This window comes from Squalius cephalus, assembly GCF_949319135.1.
Source record: "Squalius cephalus genome assembly, chromosome: 25".
In the NCBI taxonomy this organism is placed as follows: domain Eukaryota; kingdom Metazoa; phylum Chordata; class Actinopteri; order Cypriniformes; family Leuciscidae; genus Squalius; species Squalius cephalus.
In genome coordinates, this window is record NC_137146.1 from 14,298,290 (window position 1) to 14,324,919 (window position 26,630).

A 26,630-nucleotide genomic window follows, 5' to 3' on the forward strand; every position below is an offset into this window, starting at 1 on the left:
AAAAAGCGCATCAGGCAAAACTCAGCTCATATTCACATAACTCAGCGCTTTTCATTGGAATGCAAATGAAGAGAGATGATGAACAGGCTGCCATCTCCCCTTATGAGCAAAGATTAGAGAAGAGCTCTTGATATGAAGGCCTGGAGGCACAATGTCAAACATGGTGATTGTTCTTTGTTGCCCTCTGGCAGACGATCTTAGTGACATTACGTTTATTCTGGTGCAATGAAAAATTAAGTTGCAGGCATGTACGCCCTGGTAAGATTAGTAGCATGATTTATCTTGCCAGGAATCAAAATGTTGTTATTATTAAAAGCCATCATGAAATGGCATCTGCATTTAATTTCTGACATAAAATGTGGCATTTGCAATGGAAACGAACAGGTAACACATAACAATGAAGTTCAGTTTAAGTTTAATGCATTAGGTATTAAGTTTAATGCATTGTTTTAATGAGTTTAACAATGAAAAATACGTTTACGGCATTTATTAATTTAGGATCATATTAATTTCTATTTAATTTCATAAATTAGCGTTAGTTATGAACGAACATGAATTAACAATTAAAACATTAGTGTAATTACATATCATTAAGGCATCAACCTAAATTATTAAATGCTGAAAAAATTGTCTGTTGTTAGTTCAAGATTACTAATGCATTAACTAAAGCTAACAAACAGAATCTTATTGAGAAGAATTACCGATAAAAATTCAGCAGTGTAAGAAAATAGTCAGCTACAAAGTAAGCTGGGACTTGGATTGGATTGGATTGTGAAAAATAGGATACATACTTTTCTTTAACGTCCACATGGTAAAGTGCACAAAAAGAAAAGTTGTGTCTGGTGCAGAAAGTTGTTTTTTTGATGAAAGGGTACAATCAAAGTGGAAGTAGGATCGGTCAAGCTCCAAAAAGGACAAAAAAAACATCCTAAAATTCCATATGACTTGTTGACTATACTCTAAGTCATCTAGTCATCTAAATTCATATGAAAAATGTGCTGGGCATCACTGGTCACCATTCACTTATTGTATATGCAAGAAACAACTCCTTTTTCATTGCAAAGATAAAAAGTCGGTTTTTAAAAGACATAGACATTTTCATTTTGGGTGAGCTGTTTTCTTTAAGAAAGTAGTTATGAATTTCTACCTTGAGATCCGTCTGCCGAGAAGTTGAAGTACTTACTCTCTAGATTTGTGGAAGTTGCAGCGCATCAGGGGGATTTTGATGACCTGTTCTCTGACTCCAACAAATAGCTCACTGCGGCTGTGAAGAATAAGCAGGCTGCGGATTGGCTGCCTCTTCTTCTGAGGGAAAAGCTCAATCTCATCCAGCAAACAGCTGCCCATGGTCTGGTTCAGCGGGGAGAGGACCTTCTTAATGGTGCCGTAATCTAGAAAGAGGAATTCGAGAACAAGTGTGTTAGACTTTAAGGGAGAAGGTAAGAGAGAGAAAAATAGTTTAGGTGATCATGTGGGGCATATCTGATGACCTGGTGAGATTGGAAGGAAATGATGTCAGAGAAGCAGGAGTGGAGAATGACCTCAGATCTCTTCAATCACATGAAAATTCTATAAAGTGCTAGTCTGCCACCTGGGCTGTCAACTTAAATATGGATGTGCTACTTGGATCCGAAAAGGCAAACAGGGCGGACTACTCTCCAGAGAAGATTCATTATCTTCTCCAAAGGGTGGCATTTGTGCAATCAAAAGGAGAACAGAATTATCGTCTGAATCCCTCTCTGGAGCATGTGTTCCACAGAGGACATTCATTGGTCTCATAATGTCACAAAAAGTGACCTGATTTGGTTCAATAAGCTATATAATATCTATTTTATCCTTGGAGTAGTTTTTGCTATTCTTCTGTTCACGCCAAAGCTGTTTGTCAGATATTTTATAGAAGTCAAACTTTTAGATACTAAAAGAGCCTCTGATTAGGTCCCTGCCCTTGTCAAAACAGGCTTCAGTGCTCTATTTCATTTCACTCAACTGTGAAAATTCCAGCTACGTTCCTCACACTTCAAGCTATTATTGTCTGGCATGAATTGAATTTAGGCTAACACTATAAACATGGCACATAAAGGAGTAGTTGCCATACCAGAGGATTTATATTATAGCACCTCTGAAATATTTTGATCTTGAGTGCACGTCTTTATCCTGAAGTCCGTGAGAGATTTGCGAGAGACTGCGATTTGATGCTTTAAATAATGAATTCACCCAGAAATTAAAACTCTGTCATCATCTACTCATCCTCATGTTGTTCCAAATGTGTATGACTGTCTTTCACGGAACACAAAAGGAGAGATTTTGAAGAATTGTGGCGGATGCTATTTTCCAAACAACTACATTATTGAAGCTGGCAAGAATCACCATTTACATATCATAAAAGTGATCCATACAATGTGTGTGCAATATTCCAAGACTTTTCAAGTCATTTGAGAGGTTTATGTGAGAAACAGACCAGTGGAGTTATTTTGACCTAAAACTACTATATATATATATATATATATATATATATATATATATAATTCACAACATTTCTAATTTTCATATAAGTTAAGTTTTTCATGTAGTATTTGTATTTTGTTTTATTTCAGCTTTATTTTATTTTTTATATGCCTATTTATTGCTATATATATATATATGACATTTTTTGGGGTGAATGTTTTCTTTTCTTTCTTTTTTTCTAATAACATTCATTTATTCCTTCATTGCCAGACTAGACAGACAATGTGAATGCTGTTGAATCAGCATGAGGCTTTGACTCCTGCCAATATTCGAAAACAGTTGGTGTATTCCAGAAATAAAATCAAAGACGCGCTGCTTGCCCAATTACCAAACCGCTTTTAAACCCTGACTGTCCTGTGTGTTTATGTTGTACAATTTAACAAGTGTGTCCTTCCCTTTAACAAGTGTTTATTTTACACAGTTCTTTAACAACAAGTGTCTCCCAGTAATTTCATTTCTGTTGACAGGTAACTAGCTGTTCAGTGTTTTTCAGCAGTGCACAGGCCAGAGCAGACAGGCTTGGAGCTTTCCAGGCTCTGGTGTGCATCTGGATAGCAAATGACCGCTTACAGAACATTTTTTCCTTATGTAAGTACATGCTGCCTTTGATGTTTCATCACGGCTATGTGTCGAATGCCTTTATTCAGCCTGGTGACCAACTGTTGCTTGCTTCAAAGACCATTGATTCAAGTGGACCGGCAATTATTAGAGTCAGTTTTCCCCTATGACTTCCTTATGGCGATGCAGAAGTCTTCACTCGACAAAGTTTTTATGGTAAAAGTAACATTCTAATAAGCTGGGTTTAATGAGAAGTCGGCCACCTGGGATTTTCTGACTACTTTCATATTACAAGCTTTAATGTTCATTTCAGATTTTTATTCTTGGCTTAGATCTATTCTTTTAACTATCCACTATTCATATTCTTATTTGTGAATAGAATAACAGACATATCTATATGTTTTCAAAAGTGTGTGGTTGGTAAGATTTTTTAAATGGTTTTGAAAGTCCTTTACGCTGACCAACACAGCATTTATTTGATTAAAAATACAGTAAAACAGTAATATAGCTTTTTGTATTTTAATATATTTTAAAATATCTGCGACAACAAATCAGAAATTTCAGCGGCCATTCTATATATACAGTATATATATATATATATATATATATATATATATATATATATATACTGTATACATACACACACACACACACACACACAGGTGTATATACTGTGTATATATATATATATATATATATATAAAATGTATATACACACATATATGTAAACAAAAACTTGTATGTTTGATAATCATGATTAATCGATTTGACAGCACTAATATATAATCAAAGCTGAGCTGAAATTTCAGTAGCCATAATACAAGTGTGTATATATATATATATATATATATGCCATCCCATGCCATCATCATTTCCTCACAATTGTGACTTTACTTTTTAACATTACCTTAAAAGTTATCTCTTTTATTTTTGAATTTGGGGAAACAAGCTTCTATACTAATTAGATCACTCAGAAAATAACTCTCCCATGTTTGCAAAACATTTATTCCAAATTTGCTCCTATTAGCCACAATTAATGGACTGCATTAGCAATTCTGCAAGTAGCATACTATTAGTAGAGCATCTTATGCTGCAACTCCATTAACCTTCATCAGTAAGGTATATCTAATGCGGTCCTTATTTTCGACTATATTAAATTTATATGTAAATACTACTTGCAGACCTTCTCCTTCTTTCAATGCAGACGTGATGTGGTACTATACCTGTTGCTAGATAGATGATGTGGTAGAGCATGTCTTTGCCCTGCACTACATCCACGGCCACATGGGAGAAGCGCACATTGTCCTCCATAAAGTACGGCACAGGAACGACAGGCTGCACCACTTCATGCATCAGAATGAACTTCTGGGCGTCCTGCAAATTCCTCTCCGTTAAGTTCACATAGGAGCCGTAATCTATAGTGCCACACTGAGAAAGAACCAAAGAGATACAAACAGGGAGATATAGATGATGAGAAAAAATAGGATTAACAGTCTACGGGGAAATACAAATTCACAAAATTCACTTGAAGCTGTTGATCTGAAGAACCCAAATAACAAGCACAGATTGCAGTTGCTTGTTGTGTGAAATCATGATAATTTCATATAGGAAAGTGCAGTTGTTTCCCCTAAATTACTGTTTTCCACCCTGAATAAGATATTTTTTGAAGAAACAAATTAGCTGGCCTCACAAAACCTGCACTCTCTCCCGGATCACATATAATCAACATCAATCAGCTGGAGATGAACGCAGACGTAATTCTACTCAAATGGGGTGCATGTTGGTCTTTCAGGAACAGAATATACAGCAAGCTATTTTCCATCAACGCTGGAAACCATAAATTTGAAGCTCGTAAATCTGGCCTCAGCAACATAGACAAATGCTTGATGAAGATGTCACAGCAAGCTAGATAAAGTGGAACTCCTGTAGATCATGAATCCTTGTGGTTCAAAGGGAAAAAGAATAAAGTAAAATACTTTTTTCTTCCTACGTGGACTTCAAAAACTTAATTATCATGTCACAGATATCGGCTTCAATAAGCTAGACGAGAAAGTCTGATTCAGCTGATCCAAAAAAGAAGTCCATGCTGATCAGACAGTTTTTAAATGGTTTAGATATGGTAGTCAAGTCATTTTAATGGGGTCATTACCAGGCCCACATAGAATCTGCACCCAATTCCACAGAAAGCTCTGAAGACTTGAGGAAATTTGAACACGTCATTCAGAGCATCTGGCCCATTGTGTGTTTGTTATTAGAGGTGAAGCATATAATCGAACAGGTTTCCAAACAATTTACAGTGTTTAAATTCATTCCGGAGAATTTCACCCAAATTCAGCAGAGGAGACGTAAATAAAAAGTCTCCATCTGGGCCTGGTCATGGATCTCACGCTGATTTAAAACACATTTAACTGCCCTAGATTAACCCTCTGACTATCAAGCAATTACCCGCAATTTAAGGTTAATACTTCAGACGTGGATACATTCCTCCATGCTGATCACTGACCATGACTTTAGATTTCTGAAGAGAGTCTTAAAACTAAATGCACTTCAGACTCAGTCATGGTGAAGTTGGCAATACTCCACATGAGATGAATACAGGCTTTATTAGTTCTTACCGTTATGTCCTGCCAAAAATGTTATAAGCTGGCAACTTTATTAATAAATCCGTGAGCATTACAAAGACATGGAAATGGAGGCAAATGATTGACTGTGAGAGAGACTTGAGGAACCGTGGCACGAACCATCTCCTCTTCGCTATCATCGATAATATCAGATTCGGGTGTTTGTGGGCTTTGGGTAATTGGACTGTTCAGAATAAATAAAAATTCACCTCGCATATTTCTTTTTTTTACTTCCTGAGAATAATCAGGTGAAAACATGAGGCAATAAAACCCCAAAACATCAGTCACCACCTCGTTTTAATTGGGCGCGCATAGGTGGTATTTGAGGTGAGAGAGTAAATTATTCTTTTGGTTGTTTAGTGCTGGAGTGTTGCCAACAGAGAGAGACCTGGCACTCTTCACAAATATACTTCTATTTGGCAGTAGAGAAACAAATCCCACATTTTTTATTAGTATTAACCTAGAGTGAAATGTAGGTAGTTTTTACAATATAAAGCATCCACCCAAAATATTATGAGAAGTCCTCAATTGTACTAAACAATTAAAATCATAATTTAACATAATCTGTTAAAGCCATATTTAACACATTTTTTAAATCATGTAAAAAAAAAATTATTATTAACTCATTTTAAAGACCAAAAATGTAATATTAAGCCAATTTGAAATTTACAAACCGGCATTTGGTCCCAAGCTAAACTACTGTTCACAAGTTTGCGGTTGGTAAGATTTTTTTGAAAGAAGTCTCTTATGCTCACCAAGGCTACAAAAATATAAAAAACTATTATTGTGGAATATTACTACAATTTAAAACAACTGTGTTCTTCTTTAAAACGTAATTTATTCCTGTGATTTCAAAGCTGTATTTTCAGCATCATCACTCCAGTCTTCAATGTCACATGATCCTTCAGAAATCATTCTAATATGATGATGCTCAAGAAACATTTCTTATTATCAATGTTGAAAACAGTTGTGTTGCTTAATATTTTTGTGAAAACTGAAAAAAAAATCAGCCTAAAATTGTCTTTAGATAAAGGCTCAACAAAACCGAAACAACCACACAACAACAATTTAAGATAAAAATCACATTAAACCTGCACCACTCTTATATAAAAAAAAAAAAACCCTATAAAATGAATCTTAAGATCCTATTTATAATATCAATGGCAGCTGGAATAAAGGTCTTCTTAAACTTGGCCTTTTTCACCAAAGGTACTTTATACCGTCTACCAGATGGAAGTACCTGAAATGAACAATGCAAGGGATGGGAAGAATCTGTCACAATAATGGAGGCTTTTCTTTTTACTGCCACAGTGTAAAGATCGCACAGAGGTACTTGTTTCTCACCAACAATTTTACCAGCCATGTTTATAATCCTTAAGAGTCTGCTTTTGCATTTAATGAGAGAGAGTTAAACCAGGATACAATGTTAAAAGTGAGCACAGATTCAATGAGTGATTTATACACAACTATCAGCATTTCCTTTTTAATATTAAAAGTCCTCAATTTCCTCATTAAGCTTTAAACCTTTTTAAAAACACTGTCTGAAAGCTTATCAAATGTAAACTAAGGAATTTTTTTTTATTTAATACAAATAATCATGTTTACTATTAGGTAAAAATCACACAAATCAAGCTTCCTAATTTTGTTAACAGGGTTGAACTAATCTAATTAATGGAAAATAAAACTCTTTGATGAGGATGATAATCAACATTCTCTGAAGGTTAAGCACCTTCTTTCATTGACCATTTGAGAGTTTCAGGCCCTATTCTGTACCCTATTTGTGGAAAGTGCCACTTAACTTTTAAAGCAGATGGAGCGAATGCATACTGCCCGTAAAAGTGGCTGTCATTTGCTGGATGCTTACCTGGAAGTCAGGGTTGGGATTGGGGTAAGGCAGCCAAGCGGAGCGTGAGTTCTCCTGGTACTTGAAAGGCCCACTGAACACTTGGGTAATAGCGCTTAAATTGAAGGCGCACACTGCTGATGCGGCAATGCTGTTGCTGAGAACAGAGTCAGAAGTAGGCAGTCAGCACACAAACACACACACACACACAAAAACACACAATTACATGCAACACTTTTTCACAGACAATCATTAAAGCATAGTGGATCATATTGTGAAAAATGGATCTGTCCACGGCTGACTGTGATACAGATCTCACACTACCAGAGAGATAACAGCAGGTAAGCAAAAAATGAAAGAAAAAATAGCAAATAGTTAAAATCATAGTGACCCCTTTTACCTCACACACACACACGCGCACACACACACACGCACACACACAGGCAATCATTAACTTTTTGCTGGCAATGCACATCACAAAATTGAAGTCCTGCTGAAAATAATGGGTCATAAGCTGACTTCTGTGGTTTGAAACCTTTGAACATAACAACCGATATCTTAAAAACTGTGTTGTGATCAAACGGTGCTTTACTCACACATTAGTGGTGAAAATCCCATAGAGGAGCTCAAGCTCGGGCAGGAAAAAGGTTCCCTGCAGTTCATTGTAGTTGAACGGAATCTCGCCCGGCCTTGAGCAATTCAGCCTGGCCTTCATAAAGGTGGTCCAGGTGTCCTCCAGCAGAAAACGGCCCCCGATGTCGTTCTTGCAGACGCGGGCAGCGCGAGAGAACACCGTCCTGCCGCAGTCATGCTCCACAGCGTTCTCACGGAAGAAGAAGTAGGTGAAGTTGCCGATGTCATAAGAGGAAACGAAGTTGGGCTCTGACGGGGGACAGGATGACAGTGATTAATAACGGATTGCACATGGAGCAGAACCGCTGGCCCATCGAGATGCGTTTATTAATCTTATGCTTAGGTAATGGACAAACTCATTTGTCATGGGAGAAGAAAAAGGTTACGGTGAGAAACGATCAAAGCGTGCTCACTCGTTTAATTATCGTTCCCCATTCAAAACACATGAAAGCACAAGCTTCTCAAAAGCAAAAAGAGCAACTGTCATGGCCAACTTTGTAAGAATCAAAGTGAGTAGGTGGTTGTGATTGACAGGGAATTCATTTTCTTTTGTGGTGAGGAGCTTAGCACATTTGCACAACATGAAGGAGGAAAAAATCAATTGGAAAAAAGTCATTTTTAACCTCATCAGCTCAGGCACATTTTGTTCAATTTGGACGTTGATGTTTAGGTTTTGAGAAAAGAACAAGCTCTACAGTAAAAAGTCCACAAAATATGAAAATTTCTCAAACTGTGTTTTTTGTCCATACAATGGAAGTCAATGGTGACTAAAACTGTTTGGTTACCAATACTCTTTAAAACATCTTCTTTTGTGTTCCACAGGTTTGGAATCAAATGAGGGTGAGAAAATGATTCACCCAAATTTTTGAGGCAAAAGCAAATATTCCTGCACAAAAAAGTGTTTTTCAACTGGTTCTGCTCCAGAAGCTGGAAGGACATCAGCCGTTGACTAAACACACTAAAATTGAATTAATTTTTGTGTAGTGTTCATGGGATTTGAGGATGAGGGCATGTTGCACAACTCATTCCTGACGGCATAAGCCTAATTTATCTAGCTCAAATGACTGATGAAGTTACTGAAAGAACTGAATGACTGTCGAGCTTGATTTGAAATGAAAGAACCAGGGTTCTTAAAAAAAGATGTGGTACTTAAAGCAACAGCTCTTATTGCTCTTACAGCTTTATTAACAATAATAAAAAAACCTGTCATCATTTACTCCCCCTATATCATTACATCTTTTTTTCCATACTATGAAAGTGTAATTCTGCCTAAATCTCCATTTGTGTTACAGTAAGAAAGTCGTACAGGTTTGAAACTACATGAGGGTAAGTAAATGATGACAGAACTTTCATTTTTAGGTGAACTATCCCTTTAGAGAAGCAAATTTTCATGAAATGCCATTTTCCCAAATCCTTTAACCACAATTAGTCACTTGATTGCTATTGTTTTTTTCTTGTAATGTCAATTACAATTACATAATTCAATGAAACATTTTTCATCCAATAGCTCAGGCCTACCATTGAGCCATTTAGAGTTGTACTGAGCAGTACGCAGAGGAGGGAGTCCACCCAGGCTGCGGTAAATTGCCGGGTCTCTGCCAGAAAAGTCCATAGCAGTGGCGGCATAGAGCTCCCCGCTGGAAGTGATGAGGGCGGTGGAATTATGCAGAGGATTATAGGGGCACCGTGCCATTCCACTGATTTGGTCATGAACCTCGGTCAGGTTAGTCAGCTGTGCAGAGAAACAAAGAGATTGAATTCAGAAAGACTGCAATTCTTATACCTGAAATGCTAGTAAATATAGAGTAAAAATCTAGCCAGACCTATAATTCTTTTGCCCACAGTATTAGTTTGTTTGAGCAGTGCAAATATGTCCAAACGTTTCTATGGCGAAAATCTCGAAGATGTTCCAATTTTGTATATGCGAGGAGCTGATGTGGCAGTGAAAATGATTTCACCGTTCGAATCATCTATTACTGTGGAAACGCTCGGCCTACTTCCAGACGTGTCATGTGCTGTTTTGTGAGACGGCAATAATGTTTATCTCATTACTTGGTTGTCATGCCTAGTGGCTACTGCAATGGCTAAATGCTAATCGTTCGCAACACACCCGTTCTGTCCTTATGTGCAGTACGGCAAAGTCTTGATTCTTGCTTAGCGTGACATTTAGCCAGCAAAGGGAAGCTACCATGACAGGGAGGTAATTTCCATTTGTATACAATAAGCACAAGGGATATGCCATTACAGGAAGTGGGTTTGACTTTTCGTGCTGGTCCATGTTTTTTTAAACCGATTTCTGTTCCTTCATACAGGCTAACGGAGACACCCAGAAAGTCACTCCACCTAAACCACTAGAGAAGCCATTAACGAAACACATCGGTTTAAATCAGTGGTTTTCAACTGGACTCAACCTCGAAGGCTTTAAAACGATTTTCTAAAAGCCGAAACAACTACAAAACAAGACCTTTTTTATTTTAATTCACTGTTTTTTTGTCTTCCTATAGCTCAAACTGTAGAGCATAGCGCTAGCAACACCAAAGTCATGGGTTCAATTCCCAGGTAAAGCAAGAACTGATAAAATGTGTACCTGGAATGGAAAGTAGCTTTGGATAAAAGTGTCTGCAAAATGCATAAATGTAAAGGTAAATGTCTTTCCAGGATTGCCGCTTCTTGGAAATATACGAGGAAGCCTCATTTTAATACTGTAATTTCTCAAAATTTTAAAACGTCATGGGCACTTTTATAATGAATATACATATTTGCAAGTTCTAAAAAATCCAGTAAATCATGTTAGACTTGAAAAATCATAGGGCCTTGGAATAGCGTTGTGGACAATGGGGGGCCTTGAAGTCAAAAACACTGATTTAAAGGACTGCTTCTGTTTTTCACAAGGGAAAGAATCTGAGCAGTCAGTTTGGTTACTTTAAAAGCAGGCAAATGCTGTTCATCAAAAACATTTTTTTAAATGTGTACAGTAATGCCATTAAAACCATTTAGCATCAAAAACACATTTGAAAAATCCAATTAAAGCTTCTGTTATAATGACGCTCCTACCTTACACGCATCTGGAATCTGTTACCAGAAAAATGACAAGTGAATGGTTTTGGGATTGAGCAATGCATCTAAAGCTGCAGTGAATTTATCTATGCAGCCCGAAATGTCATGTCTTCAGTGACTTGCTTATTTTTGTAGCAGGAAATCTGACATACTGCATTGTGCTTGGTCTGTCCCGAAGGCGGATTAGATCCTGTGTGGCCTCTCTTGAATGCTTTTATCTTACATGCAGCTGACGGCCGCAACACTTGCCCTGTGTAATCAATGTAAAGAGGGATTATCCTTGATGTTGGCTCGAAGAAAACCTCCGCGAATGGCTGGAAGTGTCTCGGCTTCCTTCAGGACCCCCGAGCCCATTTAGCTGGCAATAAAGTCAGGCGAATTTGCATGTTTGGCAAGGCGAGGCAGTCTTTTTGAAGCGCCGGTGCCAGGGAGATACTTCTGCCCGAGCCAATGCCTGAACGGATGTGCCTTTTCTTGGGTGCGAAGAAAGATGAAAGGCGTTTATTGATGGAACACCTTCTGACAAATGACATTCGGAAGCCTTCGTAGATATGGACACGCTACCCATAATGCACATTAATGGAGAGGGTTGAAAGACTCCTCTTCAGGACACCGGCAGCTGTGTTTTGAGCTATACACCGCCTCGATAGCCGCTTGTTTAAAGATGCAGCTTCACTGGCGGCGTTACAAGGACACGATGGAGACTTTTCACTCGTGCCTTCCTGGCTGCGCTAAGTCCTTTCCTGCTGGCACAAGGTACTCATGGTGGTAAATCCCTGGGGTGATTTAGCTTTGAGTCAATAATTCCCGCCATCCTTCAAAGAGCCACTGAGGAGATGATTGCCATCGTACGCGAATCGACTGTCATCATCATTATCAGGTTTGAGGAAAGGATAGACAAATAATCCAGTCATTCAAATTCAGGGGTTCGAGCACAAGAGACTTACATGCATGAATGAAAACTAGGAGATGTGAGGAGGAATAATGGGGGATGTCAGTAAATGTGCTTGGCGGAGATGCTTATCTTTCAATCAGCTGCATTGAGTGGCACTTATAGCAACTATTCTGCAACCCATACGTTGGAAATTTTTTTATCAAAGATAAAGTGCAAATGCTTGCACGATACCTGCATAACAAGTGTGAACTTTCCACAAAGGACACAGGACTTAGAGATGCTACAAGTTCCCACCTTATCAGAAAAACAGGCCTTATTTGTTGTTTTTGTCAAGATCTCAAGAAAGCTTCTATTGAGATGAAGCATGAAGAAAACTCTGAAATAAACCACAGGCTTTGGTTGAAATACCACATGCTATGCTACACTGCCCACGCGGCGATGAAAATGTCAAAAGAGGTCAATGGGGGAGAGAAAGCTGGGACAAAGTATGTGTAATAGGTCAGGAAGCCTCTGCATTATTTTGAATGCATTGTTGCATTTACATTACCGTGCGATTGGTGCAAATAGGAGTGAACGCATTTGTTCCGCATGTAAACAGCCTGTCACCGTTGACGAGTAGAACACGGATGTAATTCTGGCACTCCTCCTGTGAAAAGACATAAGGGAAGATATGTTTAGGTGTTTTAGTGTCTCATCTAATTAACACCACAAATACAAAAATTAGCAAGAAAAAAAGAAATAAATACAAATTTACACCAAGTCAACTCATCATAACACACTACAAATAGAAATCCCACCTTTCTTTTAAAAGAGCTAATCAGCTTTTTGACAGAGTTTGTTTATTCTAAAGCTTTTTGGATCAGTCTGAAAAATAAAAATAAAAAATATTTTTTGGCAAAATTTTGCATTTGGGATGCTAATAGTCATCAAGGTCATTTTGAAACAACTCAGTTAGCAATTAGCATCACAAATGCAAAATATTGCCAAAAAATATTTATATTGATTTAATATAATATTTTATATTATATTTATATTTATATGAGTGAAATCATTGCATGAAGCAAAAAATATTTATTATTTCAAAATGTAATCTTGACAAATATTTTGCATATTCTGTCTTTCTCCACTGAAATAAGTAGAAGTTCACTATCATTGTTTAATATTATAACCATTTAAAATATGTGTTTCTATTTTAATAAATGTAAAAAAATTATTTATTCCTGTGACAGCAAAGGTGAATTTTAAGCATCATTACTCCAGTCTTCAGTGTCACATGACCCTTCTGAAATCATTCTAATATGCTGTTTTGTTGCTCAAGAAACATTTCTTATTATCAATGTTGAAAAAACAAAAGGAAATGCCGCACACTATCAATACTTGCAAAAAGTATCAAAAAATATTTATTAATATTTTTATGGAAACTGTGATTACATTTTTCCAGGATTCTTTAATGAATCGAAAGTTCAAAGAAACAGAATTTATTTCAAAATAGAAATCGTTGTCACCAATATAAATATCTTTACTTGTACTTTTGACCAATTAATTGCATACTTGCTGAATAAAAGTATTAATTGCTAGTGTTTATTTACGCCGTGTATATCAGCTACGTCAAAAATAGCTGCCTGCGTTGTTTCCAAGATGGCCACTGAGTGAACTGATTTCCTTAAAGTCCCCCTGTGGTGAAAATCAAGCTTTTAATGTTGTTTATATGTCTATGTGGTGTTTTTAATATGCTTTAAGACAAACAATGTACAAATTCATCAGTCAACACCATTGCTGAGTATTTTCTCCTTAAAATGGCAATGAACTAAAGACAGTCTCAAAAACACGGTTTGAAATGGCAGGTGTTTCTGACGTCACAAACCACCTTGTAAGTTGTAACCAATCACGTCGTCAACGAGTGGATCTGAGCTAGTGTGAGTGAGTAGAGGCAGGGCTAATTTGCATATCAGTAGAACCGCATATACTAAATGAGGCAAGGGTGTAGTTACATTCAAGCTATTTTAAGGCATGAATACTTTTTTTCAAGTTTAAATATGTAATTTTGGTGATCAAAGATGAGTTTTAAGGGATAAATCTATTGACTACAGGGAGACTTTAAAGGGCAAACTTCCAGAAATGCGAAGCCCATACAGTACAGAAGCTATGTTACATTTGTATTATATATTTTTCCATATTAGACCAGCTGCAGGACTTCTTGAACTATACTGCTTCAGTTCAGTGTGTTTTTACAAGGCTTTTTGAGGCAGTAAATCACATTTGTCTCAAGTACTTGAAACCCTGTCACCCTCTCTCTCTCTCTCTCTGTTGATTTAAAGGTGTTCCAAGGCAGTGCTTGAGGGGGTCAACTTTATTTCCTCATCAGAATGGCTGTTAACTCGTGAAACCCTTCATTTCCCTGCACTAAGCGGAGTCTTGAAAAGAAAAGGATGATTTACATTTGCTAATGCAATTTGGCTGGGGGCAGTGCTTTGCTGTATGTGTAAATAAACTGAGATTAAATATGCCTAGCACATCACAATGTGACATGTTTATGAAAACCCCTGACAGATGGCTACACTCCACAGCGTAATATAGTGGCTGTTGTTTGCATTATAAACAAAATGAAGTCGACAGAACAGAATTCACTCCATCAAACACTTTCCTTGGTTCTTGAAGCAACAGACTCAAAGAAACCAGATGCAGTTGTTGAAAAAGACAATTTCACATAGAATTCAATTAAAATTCAATTTTTGTTGAAAAAAAAAGAAAGAAAAAGTTTCATATTGCTTTGTAATGTGTAAAATAATCAAAAAGCGATGTAGTCTTAAAAGGAGTAGAAAACTCACCCTCACATTATTCAAAAAGTCAGATGACTTTCTTAAAAATGGTCAATAAAAATCACATGCTACAATTAAAATTTTCTGTCCATACATAGTTTTGTGAAATCACGAGAGAAGTTCAAAAAGAGTTCACGAGGGAAGCAGTGATGCCTGATTTGTGAAAAAAAGATTTAGAACTTTTGAATGAATCAGTTGATTCAGTTCACAGAACTGGTCTGAATGATACAGGGTTATCAAGTTCAACGATCTGGTCATAATGGTTAACAGCTCACTGGAGGGGAAGATTTGTGAATTTTGGTCTGTTCGTCACACAAAGCTATCATATGACAAAATCATCTGGAGTACAGCACTTTTATGGTGCTTTTGTGTACGTTTTAAAGCTTGAAAGTCTTCCATGTAACTGCATGGAAAAGAGCAACCAGCACATTGTTCAAAATGCCACCTTTTGTGTCCCACAGATGAAAGAAAGCCATACAAGTCTGGAATGACTTTTTTGGAAACAAATGTAATTTTTTGGGGGGATGAACTACTACTTTAAAGATATTTTGAGCAACCACATGTGCAGATAATATGGAAAGGCTTCACAATTGCAAGCAAGTTACGACAGCCACCTCCTGGAATTCTGAATTACAATTTAATGTTGGTCAGTGTAATCCATCTTATTATGGGCCTCAGCACACTTTTTACGAGCGAATTAAAAAAACACTGGTGGGGCCGTTTGCACAGGCTGAAACCGCACAGGGCCACTAGAAATACACCTTGGGGTTCAGCCCAGACTAGAAGGATGGTCTGCAACACAGTCCCTATACAGCTCCCATATGACCTAGAATGGTTTAACTCAGTGTAGCATACTATAAAGCAAAGGGGGACCCAACGTCTCATGTTTGACAGAGCTGGAGAAAGTGAAATATTAAGGAGATTTAAGAAACATTTTGTAGCACAAATCTGATCTGATTCAGTCAGCCTTCAAAACACAAGGGAGTCAGTGTTGTATAGTGCCATGGAAATGACTCAATAGCAAAGTGGAAGAGACATGGGAATGCCTGAGCAAGAGTAGTGTCATAAATAATGGGTTTGCTATTTTAGGAGGGCGATTACTTTCTTAAGTACAGTTAACATTTAAAACAACCTTCATTCTGGCGGAGAATTACATTGGGGTTTGGAGGTTTGAATTCACTTCCAGCTCCCCTACCAAAGGAAGTCAAAACAAAAGGTCTGAAATATATTACATGTTTCAGCAACCACAAAGGTCAGATTACTAGTTAGTTAGCTCATATTTCCATGTGGTGCCAAATGGAAACAGAAATCTCATTGCCTGAGGAGGTTACTATAGCAACAGGATGCTGCTTGAGAGGTTTCTGTAAGGATCAGTATTGGACTATATATCAACAAAACATAAACAGGTTATATAATTTAAGGGTTGTCTTTCCTTTTTCTTATTATGGTTGTTTTAATTTCTTTGAATTTCAAATTATTATAATTCTACTTCCTTAAATTCAAATTTCAATTATACACTATTGTTTTTTTTATTTTATGTTTATTTTATGTCAAAGTCTCTTATGCACACCAAGGCTGCATTTATTTGATTAAAATACAGTAAAAACAGTAATATTATCATCAATTTAACAGTTGTGCCACTTAATATTTGATTAATAGAACGTTTAAAAGAACAGCATTTATTTAAAACAGAAATCATTTATAACATCATAAATATCTTTAATGATTCAATGATTAATGCATCTTTGCTGTAAAAGTATTATTTTCTTTAAAAACAAATTCAAAATTTGAAATGGTAGTGTAGTTCCTGTTTGCTACAAATTTAAACTCAATTTCATTTGCATATTTTGCTTCCAAAATTACCTAAAACAAATGGTACTATACGGTTATCCGGACCACACGTGACCACACGTAAATGTACTATACGGTTAACCTAACCCTAACCCTAACCCTACCCAAATAGGTGTGGTCCGGATAACCATATAGTTCCAAACAAATTGATCCCCCTAAAAATTCCTTTCATAATCAACACATTGTATTCAACCAAAATGTGAAATATTTGGGGAGTTTACACATACTAACCTCTGATTTGCCCCGACTGAAACAGGCTCCTTTGGTAAACTCATCGCAATGCCATTCTGCCTCCTGTAAGCAGACACACACGAAGAAGAACATTAGAGAAATTATATTTTTTCCTGTAAACATTGGGAAATGGTGTGTGTTCATCATTAATAAAAGACAAAACAGATCTGCTACATCAGAATTAAATTATGCCTAAATTGATCCTTGAATTTACTGAGCTCTGGAATATAGTGTAAAAGAAACTCTTTTTTTAAATCGAATCTCTGTGTTTAGCTAGGTATTATCGATTGTCACTGGGAGGATAAATGAACTTGGCTATAGAAAGCAGGCAGATCTTGGATGATAATCACTTGTATTCGGCTCCCTGGCATTCTGGGAAAACAACAGGCTTTTCAGAGGAAGCGTGTGTGCCGTTCTTCACTGAGAGATGAGGGTCCCGGAGACAATGACAGCGTCCGCAGACTATGGCTGCATTCACATTTCACCGCTGGCACTGAACTGCTGGATAATGCCAAGCTTGGTGTCTGAAACTGCCTCCAAATGGATTTTAATATCAAATGAGCTCCTCGCATTTATTGACCATGAGATCTCTGGCTCGGAACCAGACGTGTGAGACTTTAGGCTTGCCAAGTGAAAGCAGGCTGCTAACCATCAAAAAACAATTAAGGAATCCCTTACAGAGGCGCAGCAACCATTTTTATGCTTTTCAGAACTGAAAAATTAATAAGAAATTATCATTCCCCAAGGTGGCACGACTCCGGCTAGACAGTAACCTCATTTTGAAGTGATCTAGAGCAAAAGCAGAAACCCTGTGGCTGCTGGCTGAGATGTTACTCTGTCTGGAGAGCCTTCGATCATGGCTTTATGTGAAGGGATTGGTATGTCACACTGGCCCGAGGCTGAACAGGACATAGTGCACTCAATCCCTTTGGAAACAGCAGGGCTCAACCCTAAGGATTATTTCTACTGGCCCAGTCGGGCCAAAATTTTACTTGCCCTGCCAAAATTTTCACCGGCCCTGTCAACCAACCAAATAAATAAATAAAACAGTTATTGCTTTCATTGTTTTTGACATTATTAATGACATGCTTTTTATGACACCAACATTTTAGATACATGTGAAAATTAAATTTCAATGTCGATAGCTACCATAGCAAAAACTACTATCCTAACTAATATAAAGTTCAAACATTAACATTACAAATGAAATAAACAGTGTTTTAAGGTTTTCAGCTATTTCTAACAGATTCAGGTACAGGAACTAAATAATCAAATTTAAAATAACACTGCAAATTTTTCACTCTGTAAATTAAAGAGATTAATTCTTGTTAAAGCTACAAAAGTTATTCAGTGAAGATCTGTGAGTGACTTTCTCTTTGTCTTTTGTTGTTTGATTAACATTAATGACACAGACAGTTGCAGGTATATTAGGCTGCTGTCACTTTAAGACCGAATACATGAATTGAATATAATGATACTGTCATATACTGCTCCGAAACACATGGGTTGAGGATCCAAATGCAGTATTCAATAAAAGGGTAATCCACAATCATAATCCAAAAAACAGACAAAGGTCAAAACACAGGCAAACAGTCCAAACAATAACAGAGTCCAGAGCAGAGGCAAATAAGAGAAGTCCAAGGGAACAGGCAGAGAATCAAAAACCAAGATATAGGAAACTAGAAGAATGCTCAGAAATGCAGTATAGACTTACAAGACTTAGCAATTAATGACTGAATTGACCAGGCTTATATAGGATGAGCTAATGAGACACAGCTGACAGCAATCAGGGATGATGAGTCCGGGCAGTGAGTTCTGGGAAATATAGTCCATGTGTGAATGGCAATGAACAAGAGGGAAGTGTCCTATAGTGGACAACCACGGCACTCCAGCTGGTGATCGTGACAGATACGCATTTTTCTCAAATTTTTACGTCCACTTAAGCAGGGCTGCCAACTTTTGAGTTTAGCTTGGAGTGGGGTGCATGTAAAAACAAATATTGCATCACAATAAGTGTAATTGTGATTGTCAAAACATTTGGTAACTAAATAGAATTTTATGAAGTTTAGTGACAACATGTTACAATGTTTACATTGTACAATGACTGGTAGGATACAGTTTTTATTATTGCTTGACAAAAATGTCAAGATTTCAATTCCATTCTTGTGATTTGATTCCAATTTTGATTCAATATTGACTAATTTGGATACGTTTATTTTAAATTTTATTTAAAAAAATAATCTCACCTAATGCTGTAAACATAGAGGGCCCAATCTGCTGGTATTATTAAAGGTTAAAAATAACAAATTAAATTAAATATAATGCAGTTTTTGTTATAAAAAATTAAAATTATTTAATGACATAAGCAAAAATAAAATAAACATGTGATATAGTGCTCAGCAAAATCTCCTCTCTAGCTATTGTTTCTATTCAATTAACATGCTATAGTATGGTCATTAAATGGCTTTCCTGAGGTAAATGTGACGCTATGTGACATAATTGTTCTCCTGCTGTTATATTGACCTCTTTCCGTGGTTGAAAAACACTAATTGGTCGTTATTATGTATACTTTCGGTAAGTTGTACTGCATCTTTAAATAAAAAAGTAACAGATGATCTGCACTTGAACTGAGGCGCTCAGCGATCCGTCACGTCACATTTACAAGCGCCAAACGTATTTTTGTCTGAATTTCGTAATAAAATTGACGAAATCTAAGAGCTGAGAATTAGTTTAATATTAAAAGTACCTCTTTGCTCCGCAATTTTTCTGTGCGTGAGAGAATGGATGTGTGGCGTGAGAGCGTGTGACTGAAAAGTGTTAATTGCGTGAGTCTCACGCTCAATGCGTGAGAGTTGGCAGCCCTGACTTAAGACCAAGACAGGTATTTTGACATAATTTTTTGATAATTGTTGTACTTTTGGGGGATCGGGGATCGGGGAACTGATTGATCATGGGCCTCATTGCTCTGAGCTTTACCTCATTTTTTCAGTGAAATAATTTGTGGATAATTTTGCAGTAATCAACAACATATGGAAAAAATAATTGCACTGTTTATCACGCTATTAATGTGCTATAATGTTTAACCAGGAAGTTGGTTTTGAAATGCTTTTATTTTGTACAAATGGAACAAAATGACACTTGTGGTGTTCCCATTCAAAAATGACTGGCCTACAAAAAAAACAGCTTATAAATCTCTTGATATGCTATATTATCACAAATATTGGATTCACTCTTTTTGTCAGAGGCCTTTGTCTTTGCAAGCAAGCATGTACATATGTGAACATGCTCCTGAACGCTAAACATTTCTCTTATTTCCGTACTCCCCCATTCATTTTCAATGAATGGTCATTTTTGACAAATATAAGCTCAGGTCAATGAGACCTACAATAAGTCAGTTTCAAAAATAAATACAAAACCTGTCCTAATTAAAAGAAAACAAGTTGACAAAAACATTGAATCCAATATTTGGTGATAATATAGCATAACAAGAGATTTATAAGCTATTTTCTTGTAGGCCAGTCATTTTTGACCAGCAACACCAAAGGTGTTACAGGGTTTTTAATACAGCGGTGAAAAAAATCCAGGATTTCATTCCCTCTGGCCAATGAGGAATCTTACGAATGACACTTAGGAAAAAGCAGGGTGTGAATGTGCAAATGCAGGACTGAAAATCTGTTGTCTCGCTCAGTCATGCTGCTGAATGAGTTTCCCTGTGGGCCCCATTCATGCCAAATCTCCACCGCAAAGCAGAGAAAAAGGCTGAGGGACGGGGACACGGGGAAGCTCCTTCACATCCAGGGTGACATGAAAGATGATTTAATGTGTCAAAATAACCATTAGCAACTGATATAGCACTTTCTGCCTGACATAACAGCAGCAGAACGATAGGAAGAAGCAGAAAAAACGCTGGCATTTGCTGAGGAAAGAATACTATAGCCTTTCATTCTTCAAAATGTATTGTCATATGCCATAATTATAGCTAGGGAGTGGCACTGAGGCACAACACTACTTTTTTTTTTTTTTTTTTAAAGAAATGTGCATTTCATGAACTTTTGTAAGCTTTAGTCACAGAAGGAACAGGAACAGACTTCATTCTTATATCCCAGGCTAGAAACCAGCTATTTTGAGGAAAGTCACTCATACAAACAAACTGCACATCAGCAGAATGTTTCAGAGTGCGAGGACAGCATTAAGATGTCTTAAAGCAGTTTTTGTGTGTGCCAGCACAAATTGCTAAGAGGTAGTAGTCGCCCACTCGAGGTGTTGCGTTTAGCTCAGCAAAAATGGTATAAAACGTGAATTAAATGTAATTACTAAACCATTAACTTGACAAATTAGGTTAAATTACGCTTTGGAAAATTGCATTATGAATTTCCAGGATAGTCTGAAAAATGTCATTCGTTAGTTTGCATCATTCATCAGTAGAGCTATTTAATGATGTAATAATGCTGAACGTAACCATTAACCAACATGAACTTGGCCATTAACAATTTTTTTTTTACACAATACATTTTTCAAGGAAAAAGTGGTTTGGTGAATGGATGGATGGATTTTTCAAAGCTGAATAATGTGGAAGAGGCAGATAGACACCAACACAGCATAAATTTGTTTTTCCAGTATAATATGCTCCAGTTTCATGTCAACAGGCATCTATAACTGATTACTTTTGTGTCTTTCAAAATTTGTCTTGTCAACAATAATTGTCAACAATCTATCACATCTATCTAAATTAATGCATTTTGTCAGTACTTTGACAATCATTTGTGATATCTTTTGAAATGAATAATATGATTTCCTATTTCTTACAATCTGTGTAAGCAACATCACAAAAGCAACACTTTTAATTTTTCTTAATTAAATTTAAACATGACTGTGACTAGGCGACTGCACTCTTAAAAAATGTCAGTGGGGCGGTCCCCTTTCAAAAAGTACTAATATGAACCATTTAGGTACTAATCTGTACACTAATCTGTAATTAGCTACTAATATTCACCTTTAAGGTGCTAATTTGCACCCTTTGGGGGTAAATTTTGAAAGGGTACTGCCCCAGTGTCAGCCTATACCTATTTTTTTCTGAGAGTGTGTGATGAGGCCGCACAATCGAATCGACTGTGATTGCTTTATTATAACAATTCAATAAATAAGTAACTTACATTTTAGACACAATATTGTCAGTGACATTGTAGTTTTGCCCTGCTACCTAAAATAGTTCCATAAAAAGCCACCGTCTCTCAGAACAACACACTGTGTTTACTTCCTGAATGATTCAGTGTTGTTGAACGAATCAATTGACTGACTGATTCAGTGATTCAGGCTATAAATGATAGATGACTTCTTTTCACACTCATGCTACTTTAATAAGAATCAAAAGAGAGAAACGGTAGGAGCAGTTCTGTAATATTAGGTTGAAATGTTTGTTAGGGATCTCAGATGTTCCATGAGTCTGAATTATTTGGTCATTTTTTTAGCAACAATTAACAAAAATGCTTAAAGTTAAAGATTCTTTCTAATGGTATAATATCTATCTATCTATCTATCTATCTATCTATCTATCTATCTATCTATCTATCTATCTATCTATCTATCTATCTATAAAATTGATATACAAAGAAGGTGCACTCATATTACTATGAATGGGAGAAAGTGCAACGCACAATATAGCAGAATAAGTTCCGCCTTCTAAATAAAAGAACCAATCACCAATTGGTAAAATCATTGTGTCACTGTAGCTGCTTTTAAAAGCTCAGTTTGCTGTAGAAACAATCTGTTTCTGTTTCTTTAGTTATATAGCACTGTATAAATACAATTTAAATTGACCAAAGTGCTTTACAAAGTAGACACAAAAGATAATACATCAACATAGTAATAATCAAATTTAAAGCAAGTATACAGTCATAAGACCATTTTTAAAATGCCAAAGAGAGTAGGTATGTTTTTAACTTTGCAAATGCACGATCACCCTTGTGTTTTGATGGATAGGAGTGCAAGATCACTGGATCTAAGTGATCTGGAGGGAATGACTTACAAGGAGGTCTGCAAGATAAGGTCTCCATGCAAGGTTATTGATGGACTTAAATACCAAGACAAGAATTTTGAACTAGATACTGTATCTTACAGGCAGCCATTTCAACGAGGCAAGAATGGGAGTATTATGTTCATAATTTTATGTGCGGGTCAAGAGTCTAGCGGCAGCATTCTGGACTAGTTTCAGCTGAGCTAGAATTGACTTATTAATACCCTGGTAGAGTGAGTTGCAGCAGTCTAAACGGGAAGATATAAAAGCATGAATTGTTTATTGCATAAACAATCAGTTTTCTGAGATGGACGCTTATGACTGCACATGCGCATTGACTGGTCCAGCCCAAAAAAAAGCAATTTTTTTGTCATGATTTGAGCATTTAGAAGCAAAAATTATGAGACAGTTGTTGTCAGATCTCATTGGTGATTTTTAAATATGAAATTGAATTGTATGCGTATTGAACAGCTTTGGAGAATTTGATGGTTCATTCAAAGAGATAGGAGCTGCACTTGCATGACTAAAAAAGCTGCCCAAGAGGAGTTTCAAAGATGGCCACAGAGTGAAATGACTTGCCTTAAAGGGACTTTGATAATATGACCTGCATATATCCTGTGGGTTTAAGGAAATGAAAAACATGGATTGGAGCTTGACCGGAGTTATTACAGAACGCTGTGAGCAGAAGGGAAATTGCTGTCACCCTGCTCCACTCACATATTCTGATCCATTTTGTGTCTTACTTGATTTTTTGGCTTCTTTTGGAATTATTTTCGTTGAAAGAGAAGAAATATTTGAGCTAACTTTGAATTTAACTGGTATTTAGCACCACAACGAAGGGAACAAGTAAAAGAAGAAATATGGTATAGAATACAATGCTCTATAAATTCAGTTTTTGTTTTCAACAGTTTGTTTTCTTTATAGAGGTTATACAGACGATTACACAACATAACTGTCACCATAAACAGTGTAACACAGACAACATCTGCAGTTATTTAAGCACTATTTAATGTCTTTACAGTTTCACCGCTTCTGCTTGGTAGACTTGCACCATTGTTCCAGATGGTTGGGTGCAGACCCTATAACTGAGCGGTCATTGTCAGGAACAGGTGGGCCAAAGAGAGCCAGTCAGCACTGTGTGGGTTGAGTCGCCCACCACACGGCTCTCTCAGAGTTCTGCCTGGAATTTACATTGCCAAAACAAAACAAGGCATGCATAAATGATTGCAGGCATTTCTGTTGTGCATGCGTGTATTATCAGAGTAGAAGAATGCAACCACAGGCACGCCTTGAGTATTCAACGAATTCTGCTCATTTCAACAATTGGTAAAGTGGCTCATGAGGCGAAAGTCAACAGATGCCAAAGTATTGCATCTTCCTCAATTGGATTAAGTGTGCATTTTCATAATTACAGTGAACTGAAGTGTGGAAATTTAAGGTGATCTCATCCTGCCCTGCAACTATGGCCTAAATGAGATTGAAATCTCCTCTATTACAGAAATTCTAGCCAAAAGTGATCTTTTACCAAAACCCAATACATCTCCACTCATTATATATGTAAATGGAAAAAGATCCCAGCAGCATTTACTGAAGTATGTTGCTAAGTAGCCATTATCAGACTGTAATTGGTATATAAGACCACAGTCCAAGCCTAGTCCCTTGTTAATCAAACATCTGATGGAGTTACAGCACATAGAGCGCTGAAGGGGAGCTCCTTGGTTCATTATTTCATGAATTGAAACGGCTGAGTAACTGGAAGCAATTGAAACAGCCGCCCTCAGAAATTAGCACAAGTGTTCTGTTGATCAGTGCATGTAATTGTTATAGTGACGGTGAGTAAGAGAGGTTAATGAAATACATGACTGACAATCTGTCTCTTTTAAATTGGTATTATATTGCTTATAAAAGGCAAGTTAATGATATAACGTGCCAAAGTCAATATCACAGCTAAATGCTGTTAACAACACTTTTCATGAACTCCTACTCTTTTGAAAACGTGAAATCAAGCGGATAATAATCTCTGATAAGTCTAATTATGCAAAATTATGAGTCTACTCTCAAATGTGAAATCAGCTGTGCGCTTTAACTTACTAACAAATCCCTTATGAGGCAACTTGTTTGAAACTTTGAAGCACTCAATAGTTTCAAAACTTCACGTTTGAGGTATGAAAGTGTGTAATTTATGCAATTCAATGCAATTCAAAAAATGACATTTCTTCAAGTAATTTTAATCACAGACACTATTTTACTCATAAAATGCTATTCTAAAAACCCACTGGAAATTTTCATGGGAATCCATGGCACCAAAAATGTCTGTCTGTCTGTCTGTCTATCTATTTTAAATGACATTTCTGGGTTGACTTCTCAGAATTAAATCATATTTAAAAGGCATTTAAAAACATCTGAGCAAACATGTGTTTATTTATTTATTTCCTACACTGATCGCATGTGACCTTCCAGTTTTAAAATCTCCTAATGAAATATTGAAAAAAAGGGAATAAAAAACATCTGCTCAAAAAAAAAAAAAAAAAAAAACCCTGCTTGATATTGTTTTTCAGTGCTGTACAATTCAAATACATTTGCATAAGAGATCACTTTATGAATAGTACCAATGTGATGGTTTAATTTGTGTATATAAATCAAATAATCTGACTTAATCTAGGAATATTAACTTGCAACATCAGTTTGTGCTATTTAATATTCATGAGTTCACCAATCCAGTGCCACTGAATAAAATATAAACAAGATAAAAATGAACAAAAGATCCAGAGTCACGGCTGAACAAAACCATGCAACCAGCTGACGTGATAAAATCATCGATCACGGTAATGGCTCTATTTCTGCTGAACCAAACTCACTGGTGCATGTGTGTAAGTACAGCGGAGAGTTGAATTGTGCTCGTGGGCATATCCCCTTGGAGCAAACTGCTAAACACCGGTTTAAATCACAATGATTACCATATTTGCTGCGGGATAGAATGTAAATGGCAGGTCCGGGTTGGTACGTTTCAAACGAGACAGCTGCCATGGGCTGAGGAGCTATACTGCTGCGTTAAATAGAGAGAAAGTGAACAGCACAGGGCTATGAGTGCATGTGTACTGAAGTGACACAGCAGGCTAGCTGTGGTGCAGAGGGCATGCAGGTCTAACCTGAGGCAATCGGTCAACAAGCCACTCAGATAAGAAGCCACCTCACAGCGTCTGTCCTCATTTCCTTTGAGCCTGCCAAAGGTAAACCAGACTATCCTGGGATGCGTTTCCCCTACAAAGATGTAACTTGCCGCATAACAACCATAATATGTTGTTTGAACCACGTTGATTCACTAACATAATGGGCCCTATTTTAACGATCTGAAACGCAAGTATCAAATGCGAAACGCAAGTAACTTTGTGGGCGGATCTCGGAATGGGAAATCTAATTGGTCTGAAGTAGCTACATTACTCATAGGTGTGGTTTGGGCGGAACGTGAAATAAACCAATCAGAATATCATCTCACATTTCCTTTAACAGCAGGCGTGCTTGTTCCATGGCGGATTGCTATAACAATGGCGGATTTGCCAGGCGCACGCCAGGAGCGGTTCACAGCCGAGGAGACCGATGTTTT

General features: G+C 36.9%; 1 protein-coding gene across 2 annotated transcripts in view; it reads right to left on the reverse strand.

Annotated features, from left to right (window-relative positions):
* The window catches only part of sema5a (sema domain, seven thrombospondin repeats (type 1 and type 1-like), transmembrane domain (TM) and short cytoplasmic domain, (semaphorin) 5A), a 129,710-nt gene that overhangs the window by 48,311 nt on the left and 54,769 nt on the right, over positions 1-26,630 (reverse strand). For both annotated transcript variants that reach the window (XM_079862596.1, XM_079862597.1), the window contains exons 5-11: positions 17,014-17,076; positions 12,660-12,758; positions 9,679-9,892; positions 8,124-8,409; positions 7,549-7,684; positions 4,287-4,491; positions 1,184-1,391 (exon numbers count right to left, since the gene is read on the reverse strand). In XM_079862596.1, coding sequence (XP_079718722.1) covers positions 1,184-1,391; positions 4,287-4,491; positions 7,549-7,684; positions 8,124-8,409; positions 9,679-9,892; positions 12,660-12,758; positions 17,014-17,076 — 1,211 coding nt within the window. The remainder of the gene's footprint in view (positions 1-1,183; positions 1,392-4,286; positions 4,492-7,548; positions 7,685-8,123; positions 8,410-9,678; positions 9,893-12,659; positions 12,759-17,013; positions 17,077-26,630) is intronic.